General features: G+C 39.1%; 2 protein-coding genes and 1 long non-coding RNA gene across 7 annotated transcripts; 2 read left to right on the plus strand and 1 right to left on the minus strand.

Moving 5' to 3' along the window:
- Positions 1 to 113: 113 nt before the first annotated feature.
- Acsf3 (Acyl-CoA synthetase family member 3) lies at positions 114 to 5,145 on the minus strand. The gene is made up of 10 exons (XM_081979431.1): positions 4,699 to 5,145; positions 4,482 to 4,640; positions 4,193 to 4,374; positions 3,838 to 4,136; positions 3,624 to 3,783; positions 1,329 to 1,417; positions 1,134 to 1,274; positions 985 to 1,082; positions 552 to 927; positions 114 to 495 (listed from the first exon to the last, which is right to left on the minus strand). Exons 1-10 carry the CDS (start codon positions 4,886 to 4,888, stop codon positions 414 to 416), a joined length of 1,776 nt encoding a protein of 591 aa, XP_081835557.1. The 5' UTR covers positions 4,889 to 5,145; the 3' UTR covers positions 114 to 413.
- LOC145728917 (uncharacterized) lies at positions 2,733 to 3,764 on the plus strand. Its single transcript, XR_014178187.1, has 2 exons — positions 2,733 to 2,844; positions 3,504 to 3,764. It is a non-coding gene; the product is annotated as an uncharacterized LOC145728917 (long non-coding RNA).
- Positions 5,146 to 5,434: 289 nt separating the features above from the next.
- On the plus strand, positions 5,435 to 24,046 carry LOC145728889 (uncharacterized). 5 transcript variants are annotated; one of them, XM_081979408.1, is made up of 23 exons: positions 5,435 to 6,723; positions 7,285 to 7,541; positions 7,590 to 7,897; positions 8,167 to 8,313; positions 8,365 to 8,409; positions 11,744 to 12,584; positions 12,638 to 12,897; positions 12,951 to 13,141; positions 13,744 to 13,901; positions 13,957 to 14,135; positions 14,186 to 14,323; positions 14,375 to 14,550; positions 15,630 to 15,821; positions 15,872 to 16,107; positions 16,161 to 16,331; positions 16,386 to 16,557; positions 18,082 to 18,397; positions 18,451 to 18,544; positions 21,460 to 21,504; positions 21,555 to 21,608; positions 21,673 to 21,802; positions 21,851 to 23,707; positions 23,762 to 24,046. In XM_081979408.1, exons 1-23 carry the CDS (start codon positions 5,626 to 5,628, stop codon positions 23,873 to 23,875), a joined length of 7,179 nt encoding a protein of 2,392 aa, XP_081835534.1. In that variant the 5' UTR covers positions 5,435 to 5,625; the 3' UTR covers positions 23,876 to 24,046. The 5 variants fall into 5 exon arrangements, with proteins under 5 accessions (XP_081835534.1, XP_081835535.1, XP_081835537.1 ...); XM_081979409.1 differs by having other exon boundaries at positions 21,854 to 23,707; XM_081979411.1 differs by lacking the exon at positions 21,555 to 21,608.
- The last annotated feature ends 23 nt before the right edge of the window (positions 24,047 to 24,069 follow it).

Here is a 24,069-nt window from a genome sequence, read left to right on the forward strand (position 1 = left end):
TGATGTTTTGACGGTCAGAAATGCGAAAATTGTCACTTTTCCGACTTTTGCTAATTTGCTGCTTTTTTGACCAATCACAAAGTGTGCTTAGGATTTAAAGAAAAACCAACACGGCCAAATTAAAATATATTTTTGTTAACGCCTTACAACCTCAAAATTGCATTGTAACACATAAAACTAATCGTAACAAAACAAAACGCACAATACAAAACCAAGAAACAAGTTGCTTTAATAATGAGGGTAAAAATACTTATTTTTTTATTCATAGTTGTATTGATTCATCCTTGCCGCACATTCCTAGTGATATTGACAGCTGTCAACAGTACAACCAAATGGCTCTCGTGTCAAAGCAAGGATCAAACAAAACAACGCACAGTCTTAATAAGATAAAAAAAACACATAAAAAGGGGGGCTCACTGGGGCCCAAATGCCTTATAAACCAAGTCCTTTTTGTTGATTTTCCCCATTGCATTTTTAGGGATTTCATCAACAAACCTGTCAAAAAAAAACCACTCTGTGTTATAACTGTCAGAATCCTTGAACTGACTCACCTCCATTCTTTTGGAACCGCATATTTGGGCAACTTAGCTTCAGCCCACTGTAACAACTCGTCCTCCGAGCTTTCCTGTTGGGCCTTGACAACAATGGCAACAACGCGCTGGCCCCATTTCTCATCACTAACTCCCACAATGGCGCAGTCTTTGACCGCAGGGCTGCCAAGTATCACAGATTCGATTTCCAAGGCGCTCAACTTGTACCCCCCACTTTTGATAATGTCCTGGCTTTTACGGCCCAGCATTTTGAATTTCTTTTTCTCCACCGAATATTGGCAGAGATCGCCCGTTTTGAACCAGCCATCATCGGTGAAACTTTGTTTGGTCGTGTCGGGACGTTCATAGTATTGCGTGAATATGTTTGGGCCTTTAACTGTCAAAAACAGGCTGTGTTTACACGCTATTAAGTGAGAGAAGGAGGTAAACCTACCCAGTAGCTCCCCCACTGGGTCGCTACCATCAGACTCGCGTTGCCCGTTTTTTTGGTACACCACAGTCCCTTCAACGTTTGAACACTCAACCAACGTTCTAAAAACCCTCAATTTAAGCAAAAAAAAACTCAATTTGAGTGAAACTCACTTTGGAGTGGAGACGACGTCCTCATTGGCCTCAACCAGTTTGGCGGAGACTCCAGGCAACGGGAGCCCCACAAAGCCAGGCTCGCGGCCATTCGTGTCGTAGCTGTTCGATAAAGTCATTCCGGTTTCGGTCATTCCATACCTAAGTTGAGGTTAGAAACCAACAAGTTTGACCAATAAGGAAACACTCTCTTACCTCTCCAGTAGTTTATGTCCGGAAATGTCCTCCCATTGGCGGAATACCGGTTCCGGTAAGGGGGCGGAGCCACTCACCATCAATCTAATCTGTATATTATGACAGTGTTAGTTCCGAAATGTTACTCATGTGACAGCTGTCAAAAATCATTAAACAGTGGCGTGAAAATGTCAATTAGTCGTGTCTCTTCGATGATTCCCGCTGAAATTGTTATTACTACTACGCTTCAGTTTAACGACCTTTAGCTGCCAGTGCTACATGGTCGTAAATTGTTATCGGTAACTCTGTGAAGTTAAATTTGACAGTTGTGACGTTATTTGACGTAAGTATCAAAGTGTTTTTTAAGGTTCCAACTGTCAAATTCGGCTCTATGGAGCTGTAAACACAACTTCCAATGAAATTACTCAAATTAGCCAGTATTTCTAATATCATAATTTCACGTCACTGGTAAAGTAGTTTTGACAGTTATGACAGCTGTCACGTGACCTAAGCAAAGTATAAAAGTGCTCATTAACGTCAGAACTGTCAAATTTAGCTTAATGGAGCTGTAAACACAACTTTTAGTGAAATTTCTCAAAAAGCAATTATTTTTAATTTCAAAATTTCAGATCAGTCGTGAACGGGTTTTGACAGCTGTCACGTGACGAAGGAAAAGTATTAAAGTGCTTTTTAAGGTCCTAACTGTCAAATTTAGCTTAATAGAGCTGTAAACACAGTTTACAGTGCATATACTCAAAGAAACACATCTATTTGGCAAATTATACTTTCAGGCCACTGGTGAGTGAGTTTTGACAGTTATGACAGCTGTCACGTGACCTAAGAAAAATATAAAAGTGCTCCTTAACGTCATAACTGTCAAATTTGGCTTCATTGAGCTGTAAACACAACTTACAATGCAATTCTTCTAAAAACACGTCTATTTGGCACTTTATACTTTTCAGTCACTGGTGAGTGAGTTCTGACAGTTATGACAGCTGTCAAGTGAAGTACGAAAATTATAAAAGTATTCCTTAATGTCAGAACTGTCAAATTTGGCCTTATGAAGCTGTAAACACAACTTCCATTAAATTTAATCAAATTAGCCATTATTTCTAATTTCATAGTTTCAGGTCCCTGGTGAACGGGTTTCGACAGTTATGACAGTTGTCACGTGACGTACGAAAAGTATAAAAGTGTTCCTTAACGTCAGAACTGTCAAATTTGACTTCATGGAGCTGTAAACACAACTTCCGGTGAATTTCTTCAAAGAAACACATTCATTTGGCATTTTATACTTTCCTGTCACTAGTGAAGGAGTTTCGATAATTATGACAGTTATCACGTGACGTAATAAAAGTGCTCTGTAACGTCAGAACTGTCAAATTTCGCTCCATGGAGCTGTAAATACAATTTTCAGTGAAATTCCTCAAATTAGCAATTATTTCTAATTTCATAGTTTCAGGTCACTGGTGAACGTGTTTCGTCTGTTATGACAGCTGTCACGTGACGTAAAAATAGTATAAAAGTGTTCTCTAACGTCAAAACTGTAAAATTTTGCTTAATGGAGCTGTAAACACAACCGACAATGCAATTCTTCTAAAAACACGTCTATTTGGCACTTTATACTTTCCAGTCACTGGAGAGTGAGTTCTGACAGTTATGACAGCTGTCAAGTGAAGAACGAAAATTATAAAAGTGTTACTTAACGTCAGAACTGTCAAATTTGGCCTTATGAAGCTTTAAACACAACTTCCAGTAAATTTAATCAAATTAGCCATTATTTCTAATTTCATAGTTTCAGGTCCCTGGTGAACGAGTTTCGACAGTTATGACAGCTGTCACGTGACGTACGAAAAGTATAAAAGTGTTCCTTAACGTCAGAACTGTCAAATTTGACTTCATGCAGCTGTAAACACAACTTCCCGTGAGATTCTTCAAAGAAACACATCCATTTGGCATTTTATACTTTCCTGTCACTAGTGAAGGAGTTTCAATAATTATGACAGTTATCACGTGACGTAATAAAAGTGCTCTGTAACGTCAGAACTGTCAAATTTCGCTCCATGGAGCTGTAAATACAACTTCAAGTGTAATACCTCAAATTAGCAATTATTTCTAATTTCATAGTTTGAGGTCACTGGTGAACGGGTTTCGTCTGTTATGACAGCTGTCACGTGACGTAAAAATAGTATAAAGTTCAAAACTGTCAAAATTTCTGAGAATTTCCCTCTTTAGTGACGTCACATTTACCAAACAAAAAACAGTCACCGTTTTTAATACAAAAAAACGGTGGTGGCTAACCAAACATTCGCTAACCTTATTTTTTAAGGTGTTTCGAATATACTCCGCCATTTTGGGATCTTCTTTGAACACCCGGTCGTACTCCTCGACCAGCATCGAGTACATGGTGGGCACGCCCATAAACAGCGTGATTCTACGATCGTCGGGACGGGAATTCACTCCCAAAAGGTACGACCTACATCAAAACCCTCCATTCACTCTTTATTGAGTAATTAAAAGTGACACTCACCAAACCGTGTTGGCATTAAACTTTTTCAGCATTATAGTTTTAGCGCCCGCGTACAGAGGGCACAATAACGCATTTACAATACCGTGCACGTGATGTAAGGGTAATGTGTGCAACAAAACGTCATCGGAAGACCATTTCCACGCGTCCAGTAAACTTGACGCTTGCGCTGACAGGTTAGAGTAGGACAGAACCACTCCTTTCGGATTGGCTGTGGTGCCGCTAGTGTAGAGAATCATGGCGTTTGATTGGTTGTAGAAAGAGTCCTCTTTACCCCCCTCCAAGTCTGCTGTGCTGTTTGGCTGAATTTTGAATGTAAGTAGAATATAATTTAAGTGTTAGCTGACTTAACACTGACCTGCATTAGAGTGCAATTTAGTTTAAGTTTGTCATCTAAAACGTGCAATCTTGTTGAGGAATTTCTGGCTACTTGCTGCATTAAATCTGAGAATTTCGGTACTGTGATGAAGAGTTTTGAGGAGGAGTCACTAGCATAGTATTGCAGCAAGCTTTTGGGGTGTAAATGGCTTACTGGTACCGCTGAAATTGTCTATTTTTAGTGAAGGACATAGTGTTAAGTGATTGGTTTCAGTTTCATGTGACTGGGTCAAGTTCACTTGGACGTCACCCAAATTTTTTTAACCTACCTATTTGTCCCGACATCCAAATAGCCCATAAAGTAATCACATAGTGCACATCATTGGGGCATAAAAACAACACCCTCTCATTAACTTTACCATCCAGCAAGGCACTAATCTCCTTAGCCAATTCATGGGCGCTCATAAAAATATTCCCATAAGTGTAGGCTGAAGCAAACCAAAATTCAAAAAAACCCCCGGGGACAAAACCAAAAAAACAACATACCAGCAATTCTATCCCTGATGGCGACCTTATCAGGAAACAGTCGAGCGTTCTTGAACACCGGCCCCACAGCCAGTCTGCCCAAAGGCTGGTGGGGCTCCTTGAAACTCACCTTAGCTACTTTAGCCTGGGTTTGCTGGAATCTCTGGCTGATGTACCCCACTAAACACGGTTTACGCAGCAGCTGCGCCATTGTACAACCCCAAACACTGTCTAGTCCTTTTAATTTATTCAAAACAGTCACGAGAACGGCCCCACTAAGGCACTTTGACGCGTTCCGAAAAAATGCAATGGAACGTCATATTGTCGGGCGCCAGACCGCGGTAAACAACACGAAACGAGGGGGGACGATGAACTGCGTAAAAAAACGTAGAATTTACGACTTTAAATCAAGATAAAAGTGAAATTTGGAGGATTAGATTTCAAGGACTTTGGTTGGATTAAAAATACATTTTTGAGGTTATGTTGTTTTTTGTTCTGACAGATGACTAGGTTTTTTACTCGGATCACCTCTCTGGATCACCTCACTGTGATTTTTTATGTTATTATGCAACTCAAACAGTACGCACAAAGCATTGTGAGTTGCTTTTAACCTCTTTTCAACTGAATTAAACTCACCAACATGAATAATCAATTTAAAATTTATTTTTTGGTGTTGAATTGTTTCTGCCCCAAAATGGATCACGTGACGTGACTAATGGCTGACTGCTGTCAGTGGCGCTGTCATTGCTGTCAATCTGTCAGTTCCAAAATGGTTCCAAACTTGTGTTTGTTGTTTGGAAATTCCACAACAAGTTTCATTTGTGTTTTTTAAGTTTCTAGTTTATTTGAATTAAAACATCTCTTTCCACCTGCATTAAGGGGTTAGTTAAACTTTGTAGCCTGGCGGTCATGTAACTCTCAGCAATCCGAAGTGATCTAACCTGAAACATGGATAACCCCCAATTTTTGGCGCTCATCCACCATTTAGGCGACGATATGGGCTACATAACCCGTCGAATGGAACAGGAGGTGGCCAAAAACGTTGGGCATTTAAAACAAACGGGGGACGTGAAAAGGTTTTGCCGCAAACTAGCCGCGATGCTCCTAAACTTTAGGATGTATGCCACCATGTACGCTCACACTTTGGAGGAGCGAATACTCACTTATCAGCTTGAGGATGAGTTGCCTGACGTTTTGGTCAGCCTTCATGAGCTGACGCAGAAAAAGGAAAAAATGTGTGTGCAGTGTGATCAAAAAAGCGAGAAGGTTGATGGTACTACCCAAACTGAGCTAGAGCAATCTGAACTGAAACTAACAAGCTCTGATTCTGAGGAGCAGGTATCAACTCAGTCAGTCTCAAGTCAGGGAACTGTTCCTTATGATCATGGTTTAAAGTTAATAACCGGCCAAGAGGTTAGTGCAGAAAATCCACCAAATTACTCCAGAACTTCAAGCTCAGAATCACTCCACTCAATTTTAAGTCAGGAAACTGTTCTGAATGGGTGCAATGATAGCAATGTTACAACCACAGATTGTGGACCAGTTAACTGTTCTCAACCCACTGAAGAAACAACCCAAGAAAGCCAGATATTTAACATAGAAACCAATGATTCAGTTGACTTGGAAATTAAACAAACCATAAACCATCTGCTGGATGAAGTTTGCACTGCCCTATCAAAAACTGAGGAAGAAGTGGACCATCTGCTGGAAGAACTGAGCAATGCCATATCCAGACCAAGCCAGATGGAAAAAGTGGACTTTTTGAAAACCCTGGAGGTGTCACCCAACTGTGAGAAACCGGTCGAGAAGAAGCTGTCAGAGGAAGACCGCCTGGCACTGTTGAAAGTTATTAAACAGTTTTGTGTCAAGAAATACAGGGGAAGACGCAGCAGAAAGATTGTAGATGAGACTGAAAGTAGCAGCGACGAAATGCCAGTACAAAAACCCAGAAGGAAAAAGAAGAAACAATCAACTGAAAGAGAAGGAGATGGGGCTGTGATTCAAGAGAGACACACCTCTCCAGCCCCTAAGGGTGATGAAAGTGAGGTTAGTATATTCCAAAATTCACATTTATTTGAGAACAAGTCACATGACAATTGTGATCAGTTCACAGTGTCTCCTTGTAGGAATGTAGTTTCAAAATGGCCTCTTTCCTGTTTTTTTATTAATTATTATTAGTTTTAAAATTAATTACTTTTAAATAAGTGGCTGATCAGTGCTCAAAAAATTGTTTGCCTTCATTCACTTTCTGTATGTTCTTTAAGGGTAGGACGTTAATCAGGTTATTTTTATTTTTATTTTTTTTTTAATTTAATAATAATTATCTCCCAGGTCAAATTCTATCTGTCAAAGTTCAAAAATTGATTAAAATTAATATACTTGCTCAAGGGGTTAACTGATGACAATTAAAAACCACCTCATTTGACAGTTGACATATAAAAAGTTTTGACATCTGACATTTGACAGACGCGTCCAAATTTTGAATGGACGGCCGCCATTTTTTTCTTTTGCGCGTTTCAAAGTTAATGTAAAATTCCTGCCTTTTTTTACAATTTTTCGCCACAAATGCAGAGAAAAACACCTCGTAAACGGGTTAAACATTGTTAGGATTCGATTTTCGCATCTTTGGAGCCTCCCGTTGGTGTTCCAGAGCGGAGGAAATCGATGCCCCTTCCAGACTCTCCCTCAGAGGATACGGAAAGTCAGGTGGTTTTACCGTTCAAACGGGACGTTGTTAAACCCTTACCGAGCTCCCACTCTGAGTTGGAAGAAGATTGTAGTGTGCTGCAGAAGAAGGGGTCCAAAAGGATGCGCCCCAGCAGTGAAAGCGACTTGGAGTCTTTGAAAGAGTCTCAAATCAAACGGTGAGTACCCTCACCCTGAACCAGCACTACTAAAACTGCTCGAAACAGTCCTAGACTGTTAAGTGAGTCCAGTGGTAGCCAATTCAACTCGCAATTCAATCTGGACTCGACTGGTCGTGATGAACTTTTGAGTTTACTCAACAAAACACCACCACCAGTTAAAAAAGCCCTGGCGGCTCTGACAAGTGAGGTTAATGATAGTGATGTGGAATTTGTTTCAATGGAACCACCAAAAGTTCAATTCAACCTAAACTCGAGTGAAAGAGACGACTTGTTGGACTTGCTTAATAAGGAAGAATCCACACTCCTTAGAAAGGACAGTGTTAACAACAACAATGAAATTGAAGAAGACTCTGGTAAGTTTTTTTTAAAGTTTGGCGGGGTACATGGAGGGGCTTCACATTAACTAAGTGAAAACAAACTGAAATTTGTTTTCTCTTTTGCAGACTGCTATTGCATTAGTTGATGGTTGTCTACCTCCGAGTGCCACTACCAAACCTTCCACTCAAATTATTGTTTGGTTGAATATATAATTTTTTTTTTTAAAGAGCTTTTTTTGGTTACCTTTTTCACTGTCCTGCACTCAGTATGATTTATTTGTGGTAAAGTTGGTACAATTTTCTAGAATCTTCATACCAACTGAACGACAAGGATCGCGATGAACTTGTGGAACTGCTGATTCAAAGCGCTTTGGAACGCCAAAACGACCTGAGTAACAATCGGGAAACACTGATTGAATTGATTAAGGAGTTTGAAGGATCCCTGGCTAACGGTAATGTTTTATTTGAAAATTTGGTTATGGTTACTACAACAACTTTTATAGAAGTTTTGCCTGGTAGTGAGGTCCCGACTACGGGATCTTTCGCAGGTTTGTTGTAGCATAGTTTTTGTTTGTTATTTGAAGAGTTACCAAAAAAGTGTAAATAATGAAAGTTATAGGTATTTTTGCTCTTAAGGGCCTCCTTCAGGAGTTACAAGGCAAAAAGTGTCAGGATGCACCAAACTGTCGTTTTTAAATTAACTCTATTTCGACGGAACGTAACTCCGTTATTTGAAGAGCTACAAAAAAGTGTGAATAATGAAAGTTATAGGAATATTTATCCTCTATAAGATTGTATTAAAGTGTTTTTGCCCTTAAGGGCCTCCTTCAGGAGTTACAAGGCAAACTAACACCTTTCGACTGAGCCTACAAAAAAATGTAAAAAATTAAGGTTTTTGCAAATTTGCTTTAACTCTCCATTAAGGCGTTTAAAAAGGATTTCAAGGGGCTTCACAGGGGTTAAACCCAAATCTCCGTAACTGTCAAAATGGCGAAATTACGTGCTGTCGAAGCTTGATAGCAATTTAACGTTTTTCCTGAGATAACTCCCTAACTACTGAAATATCCTGTAACTCTCTATTAAGGGGTTTAAAGAGGATATCGCGGGTTTCTCAAACTTAGAATTCCGTAACTGTCAAAATGGCCGAATTACGAGCTGTCAAACTTAAGTAGTAATTTACCGTCTTTTTAATGCAATAACTCCTTAATTATTGGCTTTTGCTATAACTCTCTAACAAGGGATTTATAGAAGGTTTTACGGACTATACATTGGTCAAAACTAGATCTCTGTAACTGTCAGAATGGCGGAATTACGAGCTGTCAAAGTTAAGTAGTAATTTACCGTCATTTTAATGCAATAACTCCTTAATTATTAGCTTTTGCTATAACTCTCTAACAAGGGATTTAAGGAAGGTTTTTCGGACTATACATTGATCAAAACTAGATCTCTGTAACTGTCAAAATGGCGGAATTACGAGCTGTCAAACTTAAGTAGTAATTTACCGTCTTTTTAATGCAATAACTCCTTAATTATTGGCTTTTGCTATAACTCTCTAACAAGGGATTTATAGAAGGTTTTACGGACTATACATTGGTCAAAACTAGATCTCTGTAACTGTCAGAATGGCGGAATTACGAGCTGTCAAAGTTAAGTAGTAATTTACCGTCATTTTAATGCAATAACTCCTTAATTATTAGCTTTTGCTATAACTCTCTAACAAGGGATTTAAGGAAGGTTTTTCGGACTATACATTGATCAAAACTAGATCTCTGTAACTGTCAAAATGGCGGAATTACGAGCTGTCAAACTTAAGTAGTAATTTACCGTCTTTTTAATGCAATAACTCCTTAATTATTAGCCTTTGCTATAACTCTCTAACAAGGGATTTAAAGAAGGTTTTACGGACTATACAGTGGTCAAAACTAGATCTCTGTAACTGTCAAAATGGCGGAATTACGAGCTGTCAAACTTAAGTAGTAATTTACCGTCTTTTCAATGCAATAACTCCTTAATTATTAGCTTTTGCTATAACTCTCTAACAAGGGATTTAAAGAAGGTTTTACGGACTATACATTGGTCAAAACTAAATCTCTGTAACTGTCAAAATGGCAGAATTACGAGTTGTCAAACTTAAGTAGTAATTTACCGTTTTTTATGCGCTAACTCCTTAATTATTAGCTTTTGCTTTAACTCTCTAAACAAGGATTTAAAGAAGGTGTTAGGGACTATACAATGGTTAAAACTAGATCTCTGTAACTGTCAAAATGGCGGAATTACGAGCTGTCAAACTTAAGTAGTATTTTACAGTTTTTTAATGCAATATCTCCTTAATTATTAGCTTTTGCTTTAACTCTCTAACAAGGGATTTAAAGAAGGTTTTACGGACTATACAGTGGTCAAAACTAGATCTCTGTAACTGTCAAAATGGCGGAATTACGAGCTGTCAAACTTAAGTAGTAATTTACCGTCTTTTTAATGCAATAACTCCTTAATTATTAGCCTTTGCTATAACTCTCTAACAAGGGATTTAAAGAAGGTTTTACGGACTATACAGTGGTCAAAACTAGATCTCTGTAACTGTCAAAATGGCGGAATTACGAGCTGTCAAACTTAAGTAGTAATTTACCGTCTTTTTAATGCAATAACTCCTTAATTATTAGCCTTTGCTATAACTCTCTAACAAGGGATTTAAAGAAGGTTTTACGGACTATACATTGGTCAAAACTAGATCTCTGTAACTGTGAAAATGGCGGACCTACCAGCTGTCAAACTTAAGTAGTAATTTACCGTTTTTATGCGCTAACTCCTTAGTTATTAGCTTTTGCTATAACTCTCTAAACAAGGATTTAAAGAAGGTGTTAGGGACTATACAATGGTTAAAACTAGATCTCTGTAACTGTCAAAATGGCGGAATTACGAGCTGTCAAACTTAAGTAGTAATTTACCGTCTTTTTAATGCAATAACTCCTTAATTATTAGCCTTTGCTATAACTCTCTAACAAGGGATTTAAAGAAGGTTTTACGGACTATACAGTAGTCAAAACTAGATCTCTGTAACTGTCAAAATGGCAGAATTACGAGCTGTCAAACTTAAGTAGTAATTTACCGTCTTTTTCATGCAATAACTCCTTAATTATTAGCTTTTGCTATAACTCTCTAACAAGGGATTTAAAGAAGGTTTTACGGACTATACAATGGTCAAAACTAGACCTGGGTAACTGTCAAAATGGCGGAACTAGGAGCTGTCGAATGTAGGATAGTAATTTATCGTTTTTAATGCGCTAATTCCTTAATTATTAGCTTTTGCTATAACTCTCTAACAAGGGATTTAAGGAAGGTTTTACGGACTATACATTGGTCAAAACTAGATCTCTGTAACTGTCAAAATGACGGAATTACGAGCTGTCAAACTTAAGTAGTAATTTACTGTCTTTTTAATGCAATAACTCCTTAATTATTAGCTTTTTCTATAACTCTCTAACAAAGGATTTAAAGAAGGTTTTACGGGCTACACAGTTGTCAGAACTGTTAAAATGGCGGAATTACGAGCTGTCAAAATTAAGAGAGTAAAGTTAAGGTTTTTCATGCGATAGCTCCTTAATTGTTTGCATTTGCTATAACTCTCTCATAGAGAAAAATATTTCACGGGCTACACGGTGGTCAAAATTAAATTTAAAAAAAAAATCAATTTTGAAGAATATAAAGCAAAATGGCGAATGCAGCCAAATGGGCAGTATTCACTATGCAACGTAACTTTCAAAATGGCGTTAAAACGTCAATTTCAAGGCTTTTTTGAAAAATAAAATAAAAATGTGTACGATTAACCGTTTTGTCAAAAATGCCACTCTTATTTGAACACCCTGTAACACAAATTTCTTTTAGGGTCGTTAGAGTCTGAGTCACCTCTGCTCGATATACTTCGGGAGGAGACTGTAGAGGAGGAGCTACCTGCTCGGGGCAGGCCTAAGGTGCACAACAAAGAGACTTGGGACGCGTTTGAGGCTTTGCTGGACACTGACGATGATTTTTTGAGTAGCTCCAGCTCCTCGGAGTTGTCAGAGAGTGATTTGTCGCTTAGTCTGAGAGGGTTAAACCGGAAGGTCCAGCCGGTCCTCACCCAGGAAATTAAGACTGAATTTGGATTAGATAAGGAGTTGTTTGTTGATGTGGAACAGGCAGACTTTTCCCACTTCTCTGAGTTTAACAGTGGTCACACAATCCGCAAACCACGCCGATCTTCCTCTACAAGTTCCCTACTTTCAAACACAGACCTTGATTCGTTGGGGTGTGACATGTCTGACACACCTCCTCCACCTTCGGTGGACGAGAAGCCCTCCCGATTAGCCGCGTCACTTCTAGACAACATCACAAACAGTTCGGACGAGGATGATTGGTCGGAGGGCGGAGCCTCAAGCAGCACCAGCCAATCAGACAAATCCTCCACGGGGAAAAACAAAAAGAAAGTGGAGCTAGATTCTAGTGATGAAGAAGACTTTGTAGGCGTGCGCAAAAGCGTCCCCACCTGGAAACGTAACCCCCTCCTCAACATGGACGTCAGCAATAGCGAATCAGAGGACAGCGAACCAACAGAAAAGCGCGAGCGCAAGAAGAAATCTTTTAATCTGGACGCTGAATCCGACGACAGCGACATCCAAATAGTCAACAAATCTCCATTGAAAACGTTCCAAGTGGATGACGATTCGGACGATAGCGACTTTGAAATGTACTCTAATCGCTAATCCAATGATACATTTCGTACAATTTTTCCTTTTGCAGAGTGTCAGTTTATCCGAAAGAGAAAACGCCTCAAAACGTGATCACTTTGAGTGATGAGGAGGTGGGAAAATCCAGTAAAGGCAGGAGGAACATCAGGGCTTTGATGGAGGAGGAGGACTTGTCCGAAGCCACCCAAACTGCGCACAACGAAGAACGCGAACGTATCAAACGGTTACAAGAGAAGGACAAAGCGATGGAGGTTTTCTCGCAGTCACTGTCGTTTGCTAGTCAGTTCAGTGAGGACGATTGTCATCCTCTCAGTAAGTACAATTAGTGAGTTTTCCATTTAGTACTGTAATTTTTTATTAAATAGTCTTGGACGTGAAAGATACCAATCAAATCAAAGTCCACCCGAAAATAGCGATCAAACTGAAACCACATCAAAGAGATGGTATTCAATTTATGTGGGACTCATGTTACGAAAGTGTCAAACAATTACAGGCTGGTTACAAAGGTTCCGGCTGTATTTTAGCCCATTGCATGGGTTTGGGCAAAACATTGCAGGTATGTTTGAATTTAGACCATCCCATTGCAAGCTTTGTACTTGGTTTAAGAAGAAAACTTTTAAAATTGTACATTTGGCAACATTCTGAACCTAAAAACACAATCTGGCAACTGCGCCGACTGTCATTTGAGTCATTGTTTCTGCCGTCTGTCAGTTTTTCAAAATGGCTTCTGCGTCCTATTTGGTTTGTCAAGTTTTCCTGTTTTTAAGTGTTTTTTCGGCAATAAAACCCAAAAAAAACTGTAAAATTAGTGCGGTAGAACTTTCTACATTGTCTAGAAAACAGAAATGTGAATTTACCGCATTTAGGACAGACACAGAACATTAAAGATTCCGGTCAAATCAAACCAGTCTTGTAAGTGTTTAAAGTGATTTATTTTAAAGACAAATAACACTATAATACGAACAAACGGTGTTGACTTGTCAGGTCCCACCTAGGCTGAGACTGTGACTAAAAATCACAGTCTGGGGTGCTTTTGAAATATGTCGGTGCTTAACCTACTTAAGGCCCAGTTTACCAATGTTCTGATAACGGTTATATTAGCAAAACATTGACAAACTGATTAAGCCAGGTGGTCAAAATCAATCAGTATATTTCCAGGCTTTAGCGTTGATACAAACCTTGTTTGCCAATCCTATAACAAAAACTAAACATGTTTTGGTCGTGTGCCCGTTGTCCACCGTGTCCAACTGGAAAAACGAGTACAAACTGGCCTTTAAAGGATTAAAAGAATCTGGCGTAAAGTTCTACTCGATCGAGTGAGTTACTCCCAGGGTTGGTTCTTACAGAACTGTACTGTGTGTGTTTTTTTAGGGATAAAAGGGCGGCCAATATGCGGTTTAGTATTGTGAACAAATGGCGGAGGAGCGGTGGGATGTTGGTCATGGGTTACGAGTGTTTCGGCCTTATGGTAAACGAGGACAAATTGGAGAAATGGGCGGACGCTGGGGTGTTCGACAAAGAGAGTATCTTGGAAGCTCTTATTGACCCCGGTGAGTTTTCCTAAATTTGTGTGTTTGTAAGTACAATACAATTTTTTTAGGTCCTGACTTGGTAATTTGCGACGAAGGTCACTTGCTGCGCAACAAACAGTCGCAAAGGACTCTAGCTTTAAACAAAGTGTCCACAAGACGGCGCATTATTTTGACTGGCACCCCACTGCAAAACAACCTGCTGGAATGTACGTAGTTTAGTACCAGCCCTCATCCCTAGTACTGATTGTATTTTCCAGACTATTACATGGTGAATTTTGTGAAACCCAACCTACTGGGAACGGAAAAGGAGTACAAAACCAACTTTGTTAATCCGATCGTTAATGGACAGTTTGAAGATTCGACAGCTGAAGATATAATGTTTATGAAGAAACGCACTCACGTGCTTCACAAGATTTTAAACAGGACAGTACAGGTTAGTAAGGTTTATCTCAACGTTAAGGGCAGTGACGTAATGAATGTCCTTTTCTATTGTGCACCGAGCTGGATGGAGGTTCGATGTATGTCATTTGCGAATTTTTAAATTCAGACACTGTCTGCAACGCCATTGGCCGCATTCGTTTTTATGCTCCGTGGAGTTACGTCATTGTGTCGTCACATTCGCTCCATGGAGCGTGAAACCAGCCAGTTGTAAATTATTAATTTTGATTTTTTGACGTCTGTTGACAGCTATAAAGTGCCGTTTTGCTTTCACCTGACAAAATTCAACTTCAGCTACTCTATACATCTATAATAGTGGTTTCGATAGTTGTCACATGGTCTAAAGGAGCTTTGACAGCTATCACATATAGTGCAACTGTCAAAATCCCTCTCATATAGCTACAAACCACTGTTTTGGTTTCATCTGGACAAAATTCAACTTCAGCTACTTTATACATCTATAATAGAGGTTTTGACAGTTGTGACACGGTCTAAATTAGTTTTGACAGCTATTTCGTATTTTGGATCTGTCAAAACTCCGCTCATAGAGCTATAAAGTTCTACTTGGAGTGATTGGACAAAACATTCAACTTAAGCTACTTTATACATTTAAATTTTTGACAAATGCAACACGGAGTATTATTTGAAATCATATTTGACAGCTGTCACATAGACTGGAACTGTCAAAATTTGACTCATAGAGCTGTAATAGTATATTTTGTAAGTGCAATTTACAGTTTTATGGTTGAAAATTTGACATTTGTGACATATTGTCCTATTTAAGACAGTGGATTTACAGCTGTCATATAGAGCGCATTATCAAAATCCAGCTCATAGAGCTATAAAGTGTTATTTGTATCAACTGTTTGTGTTGCTTCGTTTTGACGCTCCATGAAACGTGCCGAGCGAAATTTACTAAACAATACATTGACAAACCGTCATCTTGACGTCAAATTCGCTCTGCACAGTCAAAAAATCACTCTAAGACATGAGTTTGTTTTAATGTGACGTCACTGTCACTAGCCTTTGGACGGGCCTTTAGGTGGTACAGATTTAATGTCACATGACTTTCAGAGGGTTGAAGACACTGAATTGAAGCAGTACCTGCCTAAACTGATCGACCAGGCTGTTTTCGTCAAACTCAGCGATCTTCAAGTGGAATTGTACAATACATACCTGGATAGCACCAATTCAAGGCCGGTGATTTACACTAAAAGTGGAACGATCAACCGGAAGAACTTTTTGGCAGACGTGCAAATTTTACGAGTAAGTCTTTTTCAGTTTCAGTGGTAACAGTTTGATTATACTAAATTTAGTATATTTGTGCCCATCCCAATGTGATAACAACGGCGGAGAAAAACGGCAAATCTAGAATCAGGGAACAGGACGTTATCGGTGACGTGGAAGACGATTTGGATGGGAAAATTATTACTAAAGGTGGTTGGTACAAAAACCTTCTTTCGGCGGATAGAGCGCAGCACTTGTCCGCTGGTAGTAAACTACTTTTGACATTGGGGATTGTGGAGGAGGCGGCAGCCAATGGCGACAAAACGTCAGTAGTAAAAACTTCAATTAACGGAAAGGAATTAATGAAATGTTGCGCAGGTTGATATTCTCGCAATCGCACGCCGAAATGGACAATTTGGAGAAGTTTCTAGTTGAGACACTCCAGTACAAAAATAAACGAGACTACTTCCGGATGGACGGGACTATAAGTCCAGAAGTGCGCACGCACATGTGCGACCGGTTCAACAACCCTGAGGAACGGGATATAAAGTATTTTAATTGTACTAAAAATTACGGTTGTTTGCAGTGTGATTGTTTTGCCAGGGTTTTCATAATGTCCACCAGAGTAGGGGGTTTGGGGTTGAACCTAACCGCGGCCAATCGGGTGGTAATAATGAGCGTCAGCTGGAACCCTTCCTACGACACTCAGAGCGTTTTCAGATCCTTCAGGTTCGGCCAGAACAAACCAGTCTACGTTTACAGGCTAATTGCTATGGTAAACCCACTTACTGTTCTCGCGGAGTGAGTTTACCCGTGCGTCACGAAGGCTACGTCATTTATAATCATATGAATCAAATCAAGTTTTCGTCAACAAACCTGTTGTGTTCATATTATAGAAAAGGGCGTGTCTAAAGCTTCGTCACGTTTAAAATTTTGCGTATATTGTCAGTCAGAAAGTAGAGATCTTTGGCTGCAAATTTGCTCTAAAACAACCTTATACCAAAGCAAATCAAAAATATCTTGACCGAAATAACATTTTTTATTTATGAGAAGTCTCCGTTTGGATCATAGAATTCCGTCTAAATTTGAAACCTAATTTATTTACCAAAATTCACAGAGATGTATCACCAATATGTAGTATTTCTTTAACTTTAAGCTCTTGATTTAGGTTCTGGATGGTTACATGTTTCTCTAAAATAAATACAACAAATTAAAAATTTAATAAGACATTCTGAGTGATGCTGTAGTATCTCATATCTCATTTTCAGGTTGAAATCCACTAATTTTATTTTAAACCCGCTGGAAAACATTTTAAACTTATTTTATTTTTTCTATGACTTTATTATTAATATGTTTGAAGAAATTTTTATAAAAAATCTATAATGCAACCCAAAAATCTCAGTCTTTGGAAACAATGAAATGTTAATAGATGTTTCTTACAAAAGTAGATATATTTTACTATTATTAACATACTATCGTTGTACATATCATATAATGTATTTCGAACATCCATTTTAATGCTTTCAGATAAATGAGTGGTCTTGACCCGTCGATAACGTCTCGATTTAGGTTTTCTAGGTGAGGAAATCATAAGATCACTTGCTTGCTTTTCCCGAATCGAATAAACAGTTTTGCGGGAAATTTTCAAAGCAGCTGCAACCTTCTGAACAGATGATAAAGCTTCTAAAGGTCCTCCATTAGTTTTTTCCAATTCAAAATATTCACAAAGGTTAAGAATTAACTGCTGGGCTTGTCTGTAGAGAATTTTTCCAAGCATTTTCTAAAAAAATACTGTAATAGTAAGTAATTCCGAATTTAAGAAAAACCAAATGGCTAAATAAAAATCATAATAGACACTCCCACTTTTTTTCCAAAGCCGGTTAGTAATTGTGCCAATTTTGGTTAGATCGTGACAGCCGACATAAAAAAAATAAAAATATTAATAATAATATTATGAAAGTACTTACAGAATGTTTAAAGCGTAGAAACAATAGCTCTTAAAAGCACTGTGGTGGTGTGGTAAATAGAAAACTTTATAAATTATTAACAACACAAAGAAACGGAAAAGAATTAATAGTAAACAAATCAAATAAATTTCGATGGTTTTCAAACTGACAATGACTGAAATAGAGGCGCTAATCAGTAAATGTTTTTTTTTTGGAAGACATTCACTTAGATATTTACCCTTTCTGAAAGTGAACAATAGACAAGGATGAAGTCAATAATGCATGTAAACTCAGACCGCGAGAACAGTAGACAAACACTCCAGTCCACTTAATACAACAAAATCATCCAACAGGACACCATGGAGGAGAAAATGTACCAAAGAAGCGTAACCAAACTGGCAATAGCGCATCGAGTGGTCGACAAACACCAAATAACGCGTCACTACAACTCGGCCGACATCCAAGAGTACTACTCGGTACGGCCCACTGCAGACAAGACGCGGCCAGTGCCCAACCTACCCGAAGACTGTATTTTGGCCAAACTGATCCAGAAGCATCAGGTGTTGTTCAAATGGCACGAGCACCAGGCGTTGTTGACTAATCGCCCCGAAGAAGACTTGGACGAACAGCAGAAGAACGCTGCTTGGGAGGAGTTTAACAAGAAAACCGGTTGGTTTTTGCTTTTTGGTTGCGGCGAGCAAATTTAACTGGTTTTGTTACAGATCCCGCGCTAACAATTCTAGGGTCCGCCATTTTGAACCCCCAAAACCAGTCCAATCGAGTGTTTAATCCTGCTGCACGAGTAAACACGCAGATGTAAGTCACTTGGTTGTACTAAATGTAGTAGTAGTGTAGTTACTTTAAGGGTAGTTTTGTGTGATTTTACAGTATACAATCCTTAAAAATCCACATATAATCCCTTGATAAGAAGAGGAGAATTAAATTGCGCACCGAAACGCTTTTTCTAGCATACAATTTTGATAAAAAGTCTTTTGAGGCAAGGCATCCAACGCTACGTCATCACGGATGCCTTGACACAGTGTGTGAACATTTTTGTATCTGTGGCCGCATTTGTTTTCAAGCTCCATAGAGTGAGTAGAGCTTTTTTGACGTCACGATGACGTAATTTGGCAAAGCCATAATTGGACCAATTGGCAAATTACGTCATTGTGACGTCAAAAAAGCTCTACTCACTCTATGGAGCGTGAAAACGAATGCTGCCTGTATCTTTGGCCGTTTTTTTTTTGTTTTGGTGAATTTTTATTTTTTTTTTGGTGTATTAGAGCCGGACATTCTTTTAGACTCAAAGTAGTTGCTTCATGGATATACAGGGTAAAGCAAAAAGTGCTGCAAGACTGGAAATTTTCTAGGCTAAACCATTAAAATTTGCCTAAAAACCATAAACACTGATTTGAAAAAAAATTAACCCTGAAAGTGAGTTTTTATGAGTTTAATGCCAATTTTCAAGACTGAAAACTTAAAGTGAGTCTGAAAAGTGACTTAAAAAACAAATTTTAAGCCAGAAAGTACATTTTTATGAGTTTGAAGTCAATTTTTAAGATTGGAGACTTAAAATCAGTCTGAAAACCATGAAAACTGACTTGAAAGACATATTTTTAGCCTTTTTTGCAACTTTTGAGCAGTTTGACGTCAGTGACAATTGTCACGTGCTTTTAGAACACTATTTAGCTAGACAGTCACGTGACAATTGTCAAAATAACTCTCATAAATCTCAGAAACACGTTTTAGATCGAATACTGCAAGAAAACTTTTCTAAACTCTGATTTTTGCAACTTTGGAGCATGGTTTGACAGTGTTGACTTTAGTGACACTTGTCACGTGATTCTAAAACATTATTTAGCTAGACAGTCACCTAGCAACTGTCAAAATAACTGTCATAAATCTTAGAAACACTTTTTATAGCAAATATTGCAAGAAAACTTTTCTAAACTCTGATTTTTTGCCACTTTTCAGCGCAGTTTGGTAGTTTTGATGTTAGTGACAGTTGTGACGTGCCTCTAGAACACTATTTAGCTAGACAGTCACGTGACAATTGTCAAAATATCTCTCATAAATCTCAGAAACACGTTTTTTATCGAATACTGCAAGAAAACGTTTCTAAACTCTGATTTTTGCAACTTTTGAGCACAGTTTGACAGTGTTGATGTTAGTGACACTTGTCACGCGATTCTAGAACACTATTTAGCTAGACGGTCACGTGACCACTGTCATAAATCTGAGAAACACGTCTCGTTTCGAAAACTGTGTTGAACTGTAATTCTTGCAGATTCTCGGTAAATTTTGACATTAGTGACAGATATCACGTGTTTTTAAAAGATAATTTAGCAAGAAATAAACAAACAAAGGTGACATTAAAAACGTCAACTTTTTGCGGAGTTGCCGGCTTGTGTCGTATTTGATTTGCTCTCGGTACGCTTTTGATAACCAAATTTACCTTTTAAAGTAAACATGCACGTTGCAACGGTTTTGTGAATTTTCCTGCAATTTACTCAGTACAAATTAGAACTTGTACAGAATAGTGGGTGCTATACAGTGTGGTCCAAATTGGTGATGCATGTATTGGGATCTCGAAAACGGTAAGAGCTACAGAGTCGGTTAAATGGGGAAAGTTTTAGAGAATTTTATGTGAAACTTATTTTCGGTGTCCAAATTAAATTATCTTTCTCCGCACTTTTTTAGGTGGAACACGATGACGTTATTAGAAAAAATCTATCGTCATTGGTTTCCGAGATATGGATGATAACTTTATAAATTTTTATGGCCGCCTTTAAGATGGCGGCAAGAAGTTATCATCCATATCTCGGAAACCAATGACGATACATTTTTTCTAATTACGTCATCGTGTTCTACGTAAAAAAATGCCTTAATAATGTCTTAATTTCAAAACTCCCTTTGGCTTTGTTAAAGAGTGTTTAAAATGCAGCCTCTGACGTTTTCCCAATTTTCCGGAAAACGGAGGAAGATAATTTAATTTGGAAACCGGAAATAAGTTTCATTAATAAAATTCTCTAAAACTTTCCCCATTTAACCGACTCTGTAGCTCTTACCGTTTTCGAGATCCCAATACATGCATCACCAATTTGGACCACACTGTATAATAATTAAGTAGTTTGTACATAATAAAGGTATGTTGGAATTTTCATTGCAATGTTGGGATAACTCAAGTTTTTTCCGATTTTCAGGATTTTACGTGCGAGAAATCAGCGCTTGAACTTACACCAACTGTACGAGGGGGCGGTAAAACGGGCCGGAGAGTTTCCCAGACCTGGCCCTTCTCGACTGTCAAATGTCAGTCTGCGCAATAAAACGGCCGTCAACATGGCGCCAAGCCGGAAAATGGTTGTCCAAACGGGCAGGGTTCGTGCGTCGGTGCGTCTTAACGCACCGATTGTTATACCAAGTTCCAGTGAGTGTTTTTTTTTTTTTAATTGTACTGAATTTAGGTACAATTGTGCTTTTTTTACAGGTGGAACCGATGCAACTTCAGATACTAATCTGGAGGAGGTAAACTCGATTTTAGCTGAAAGCTTACAGCATCCGGAAGAGGCCGCTTTGACCACTTTAGTGATTCATGATTCTTCAGACGATGAAGAGTGATCGTAACTTAATTTAAGCTAATAAATTGTTATAATTTGATTGAAATGGTTTTATTTCACTGTATTTATTATTATTGTGGATTGCATTTTTTATATTGGGTAATTGTTTTACAGTGTTGCCGCCCACCCGGACCACACCTACTCACTACCACAACCTAGGTAAGTTTCTTAACCTCTCTTTTTCCCACCAATCACACCCTTTTTTCCAGCCTTACCCCTTTGAAGTTCCTCGGTCCGCCTCGTTACCTTCTGGTCCGTAAAAGGTAGTCCTTCCACCCTTTCCTCCCACTATTTTCCAGGCAAAAATAGATTTTTGTGCTTTTCTAGCGCGTGCGCTAGTTTGGAGCAACGCACCACATCCGCAGAGGACTTCAAACCGATTGTTATTAAACGACTTAGTAGGCCGCGCCCCGCAACCAATCAAGTTGCTGGCCCCGCCCTCACCATTATAAGACCGGTAAAATTTCAATTGTTTTCAAGGTTGTTTTTAATTTTAACTTTAAAGCAGGCGGGTTTGAGTATCAACGATGACAGGAAAAAGACAATTCAAGCCTTCCTGGACACGCAAATAGCCAAAACCCAAAAGGCAGTCAAAGAGGAACAGAAGAGACAAATACAACCAACATTAAATACAGACAAACTGGTGTTACAAAAAGTCACGCCCCTTACTTTAAGGCAAAACAATCCTATTGGCCCCAAAGGAGTTGTAATCAAGGCCACGCCCACTAAGGGAAAAGACACGCCCATACCGGTAAATCGACAATCCCCGATGCAGCATCAGATGCGCAGCTCCCTGGAGCAGCTGCACTTATTGCAAGAACGCAGTTACTTATCCAAATCCGGTGATGGTGTCACATTGAAAGCTGTCAAAGATTTAACGAACTTTACCAGTCAAAATGTTGGTGAAACCAACCAAAACGTCATAAATCAGAGTGAAGTCTCTCAGAAGAAGCCATTTAAGAGCGAAGCCCGTATAATAAGTATTAAAAAACCCAGCGAAACTCACTCACGTGACAAAAGTGCGTCAACTGTCAGTCAAGGTCAGTTAAGCACTTCAGACCATAAGTCTGGCAACGCAGCAAACCACATTCCTTATATGGCTGTCGATATGTCAAAGCCTGTGATGTTAGTGGGTGTTGGGAATAACGCACCAAGCCGCGTCCAAGTCAAGCCTCTAAACATATTAAGGTACGCCCCCACCCACTCGAACGTTGACAACGCCCCTCCCTCTCGTTTAAAACAAGCGAAAATCGATTCAAACCAGGACAGATCCAAGGTTGCCAAACTTTCAGGCCACAGTGTACCAAAGGTTGTGAAGGTTGGTCACCCCGCTGAAAATTCTGTGACTCTAAAACACGCCCACTCTAATAACCTCATCAATTCTCGTAAAAGCTCTACAAGCCACGCCAATTTGAAGGCAGTCAAGAGGGTAAAAGTGCTTAACCCCGATAATTTGAAGATTGGCCACGCCCCTCACCCTCATTTAAACCAAGTGAAAGTCAGTTCAAACAAGAGCAGACGCAAGGTTGACAACATTTCAGGCCACACCCCGATAAAAGGCAACACTGCGCCAAACTACGATGCTGTGAAGGTTGGTCACGCCCCTGAAAATTCCGTGACCTTAAAACACGCCCACTCTAATCACAATAATAGTTTCAATTCTCGTAAAAGCTCTATAGAACCAAAGACAAGCCACGCAAATTTGAAGGCAGTCAAGAGGGTAAAAGTGCTAAACCCCGATAATTTGAAGGTTGGTCACGCCCCTGAAAATTCCATGACCTTAAAACACGCCCACTCTAATCACAATAATAGTTTCAATTCCCGTAATATCTCTACAGATTCAAAGACAAGCCACGCCCATTTCAAAGCAATCAGGAGGGTAAAAGTGCAAGGCTCAGACAATTTGAAGCCTCTTGACCTATCAAAGCACGCATCCAATAGAGATCACACAAACGACACCAGCTTAAAGAAGGTTAAAATTGTTTCACAAAAATCTGTCAGTGGGCGTGGCAACGACACCTTCAAAACCACCAAACTTGACCACTCCCACCTTTTGTCAACCAAACCAAACCACGCCCTTAATCTGCAGCCCCAAACCAATAATGTAAATGTAAAACAGAAAGTAACTGATTGGATCGCGGACACTCTGAAATATATGAACTCGGCCAATAACAGCAGGACTGCGAAACAAAATGGTGGCTCACCCAAAGCAATAAGCACCGATCGGAGTTCAGGCACTTCAACCAATCCGAAGGGGAGGTTTGTAAAACGCCTAGTCAACGCTCCGGTTAATCCCTCGGGGCTGTCAAAAATACAGTGGAAGCAAAAAGATTCTCCACTAAACCCTACCAATCTCAAAAAGGTAACATTTTCTACTGAAATCTTAAAAAAAACTCTAATTTTGTTTGGTTTTCAGAAAACTCAGCCAGGGAGGGACAAGGAAAATTACAATTTCCCACCCAGTGACGTAGTACAGTCCTTGCAGAAAAAGGGGGTAAGTGTCAGTCGTGTTGACAGTTCTAGTCGTTAAACGACCTGCTTTAAGGTCATTTCCCTTGTTCCTTAAGTAAAACTATCGATATTTGTTCAAATAGTTAGCATGTTGCAGAGAATTATTGTTAATTTCTAAGAAGCCTTTTATTTGTTTGGTTGAACCGTTAAGTTGAAAATTGTTTAAATAAATAGAGTTGATTTTTTTTTTTAAAGCCTACAACTTACATGACT

The sequence above is a fragment of the Ips typographus genome, linkage group LG5 (genome assembly GCF_016097725.1).
Source record: "Ips typographus isolate SLU linkage group LG5, UJ_Ityp_2.0, whole genome shotgun sequence".
In the NCBI taxonomy this organism is placed as follows: Eukaryota; Metazoa; Arthropoda; class Insecta; order Coleoptera; family Curculionidae; genus Ips; species Ips typographus.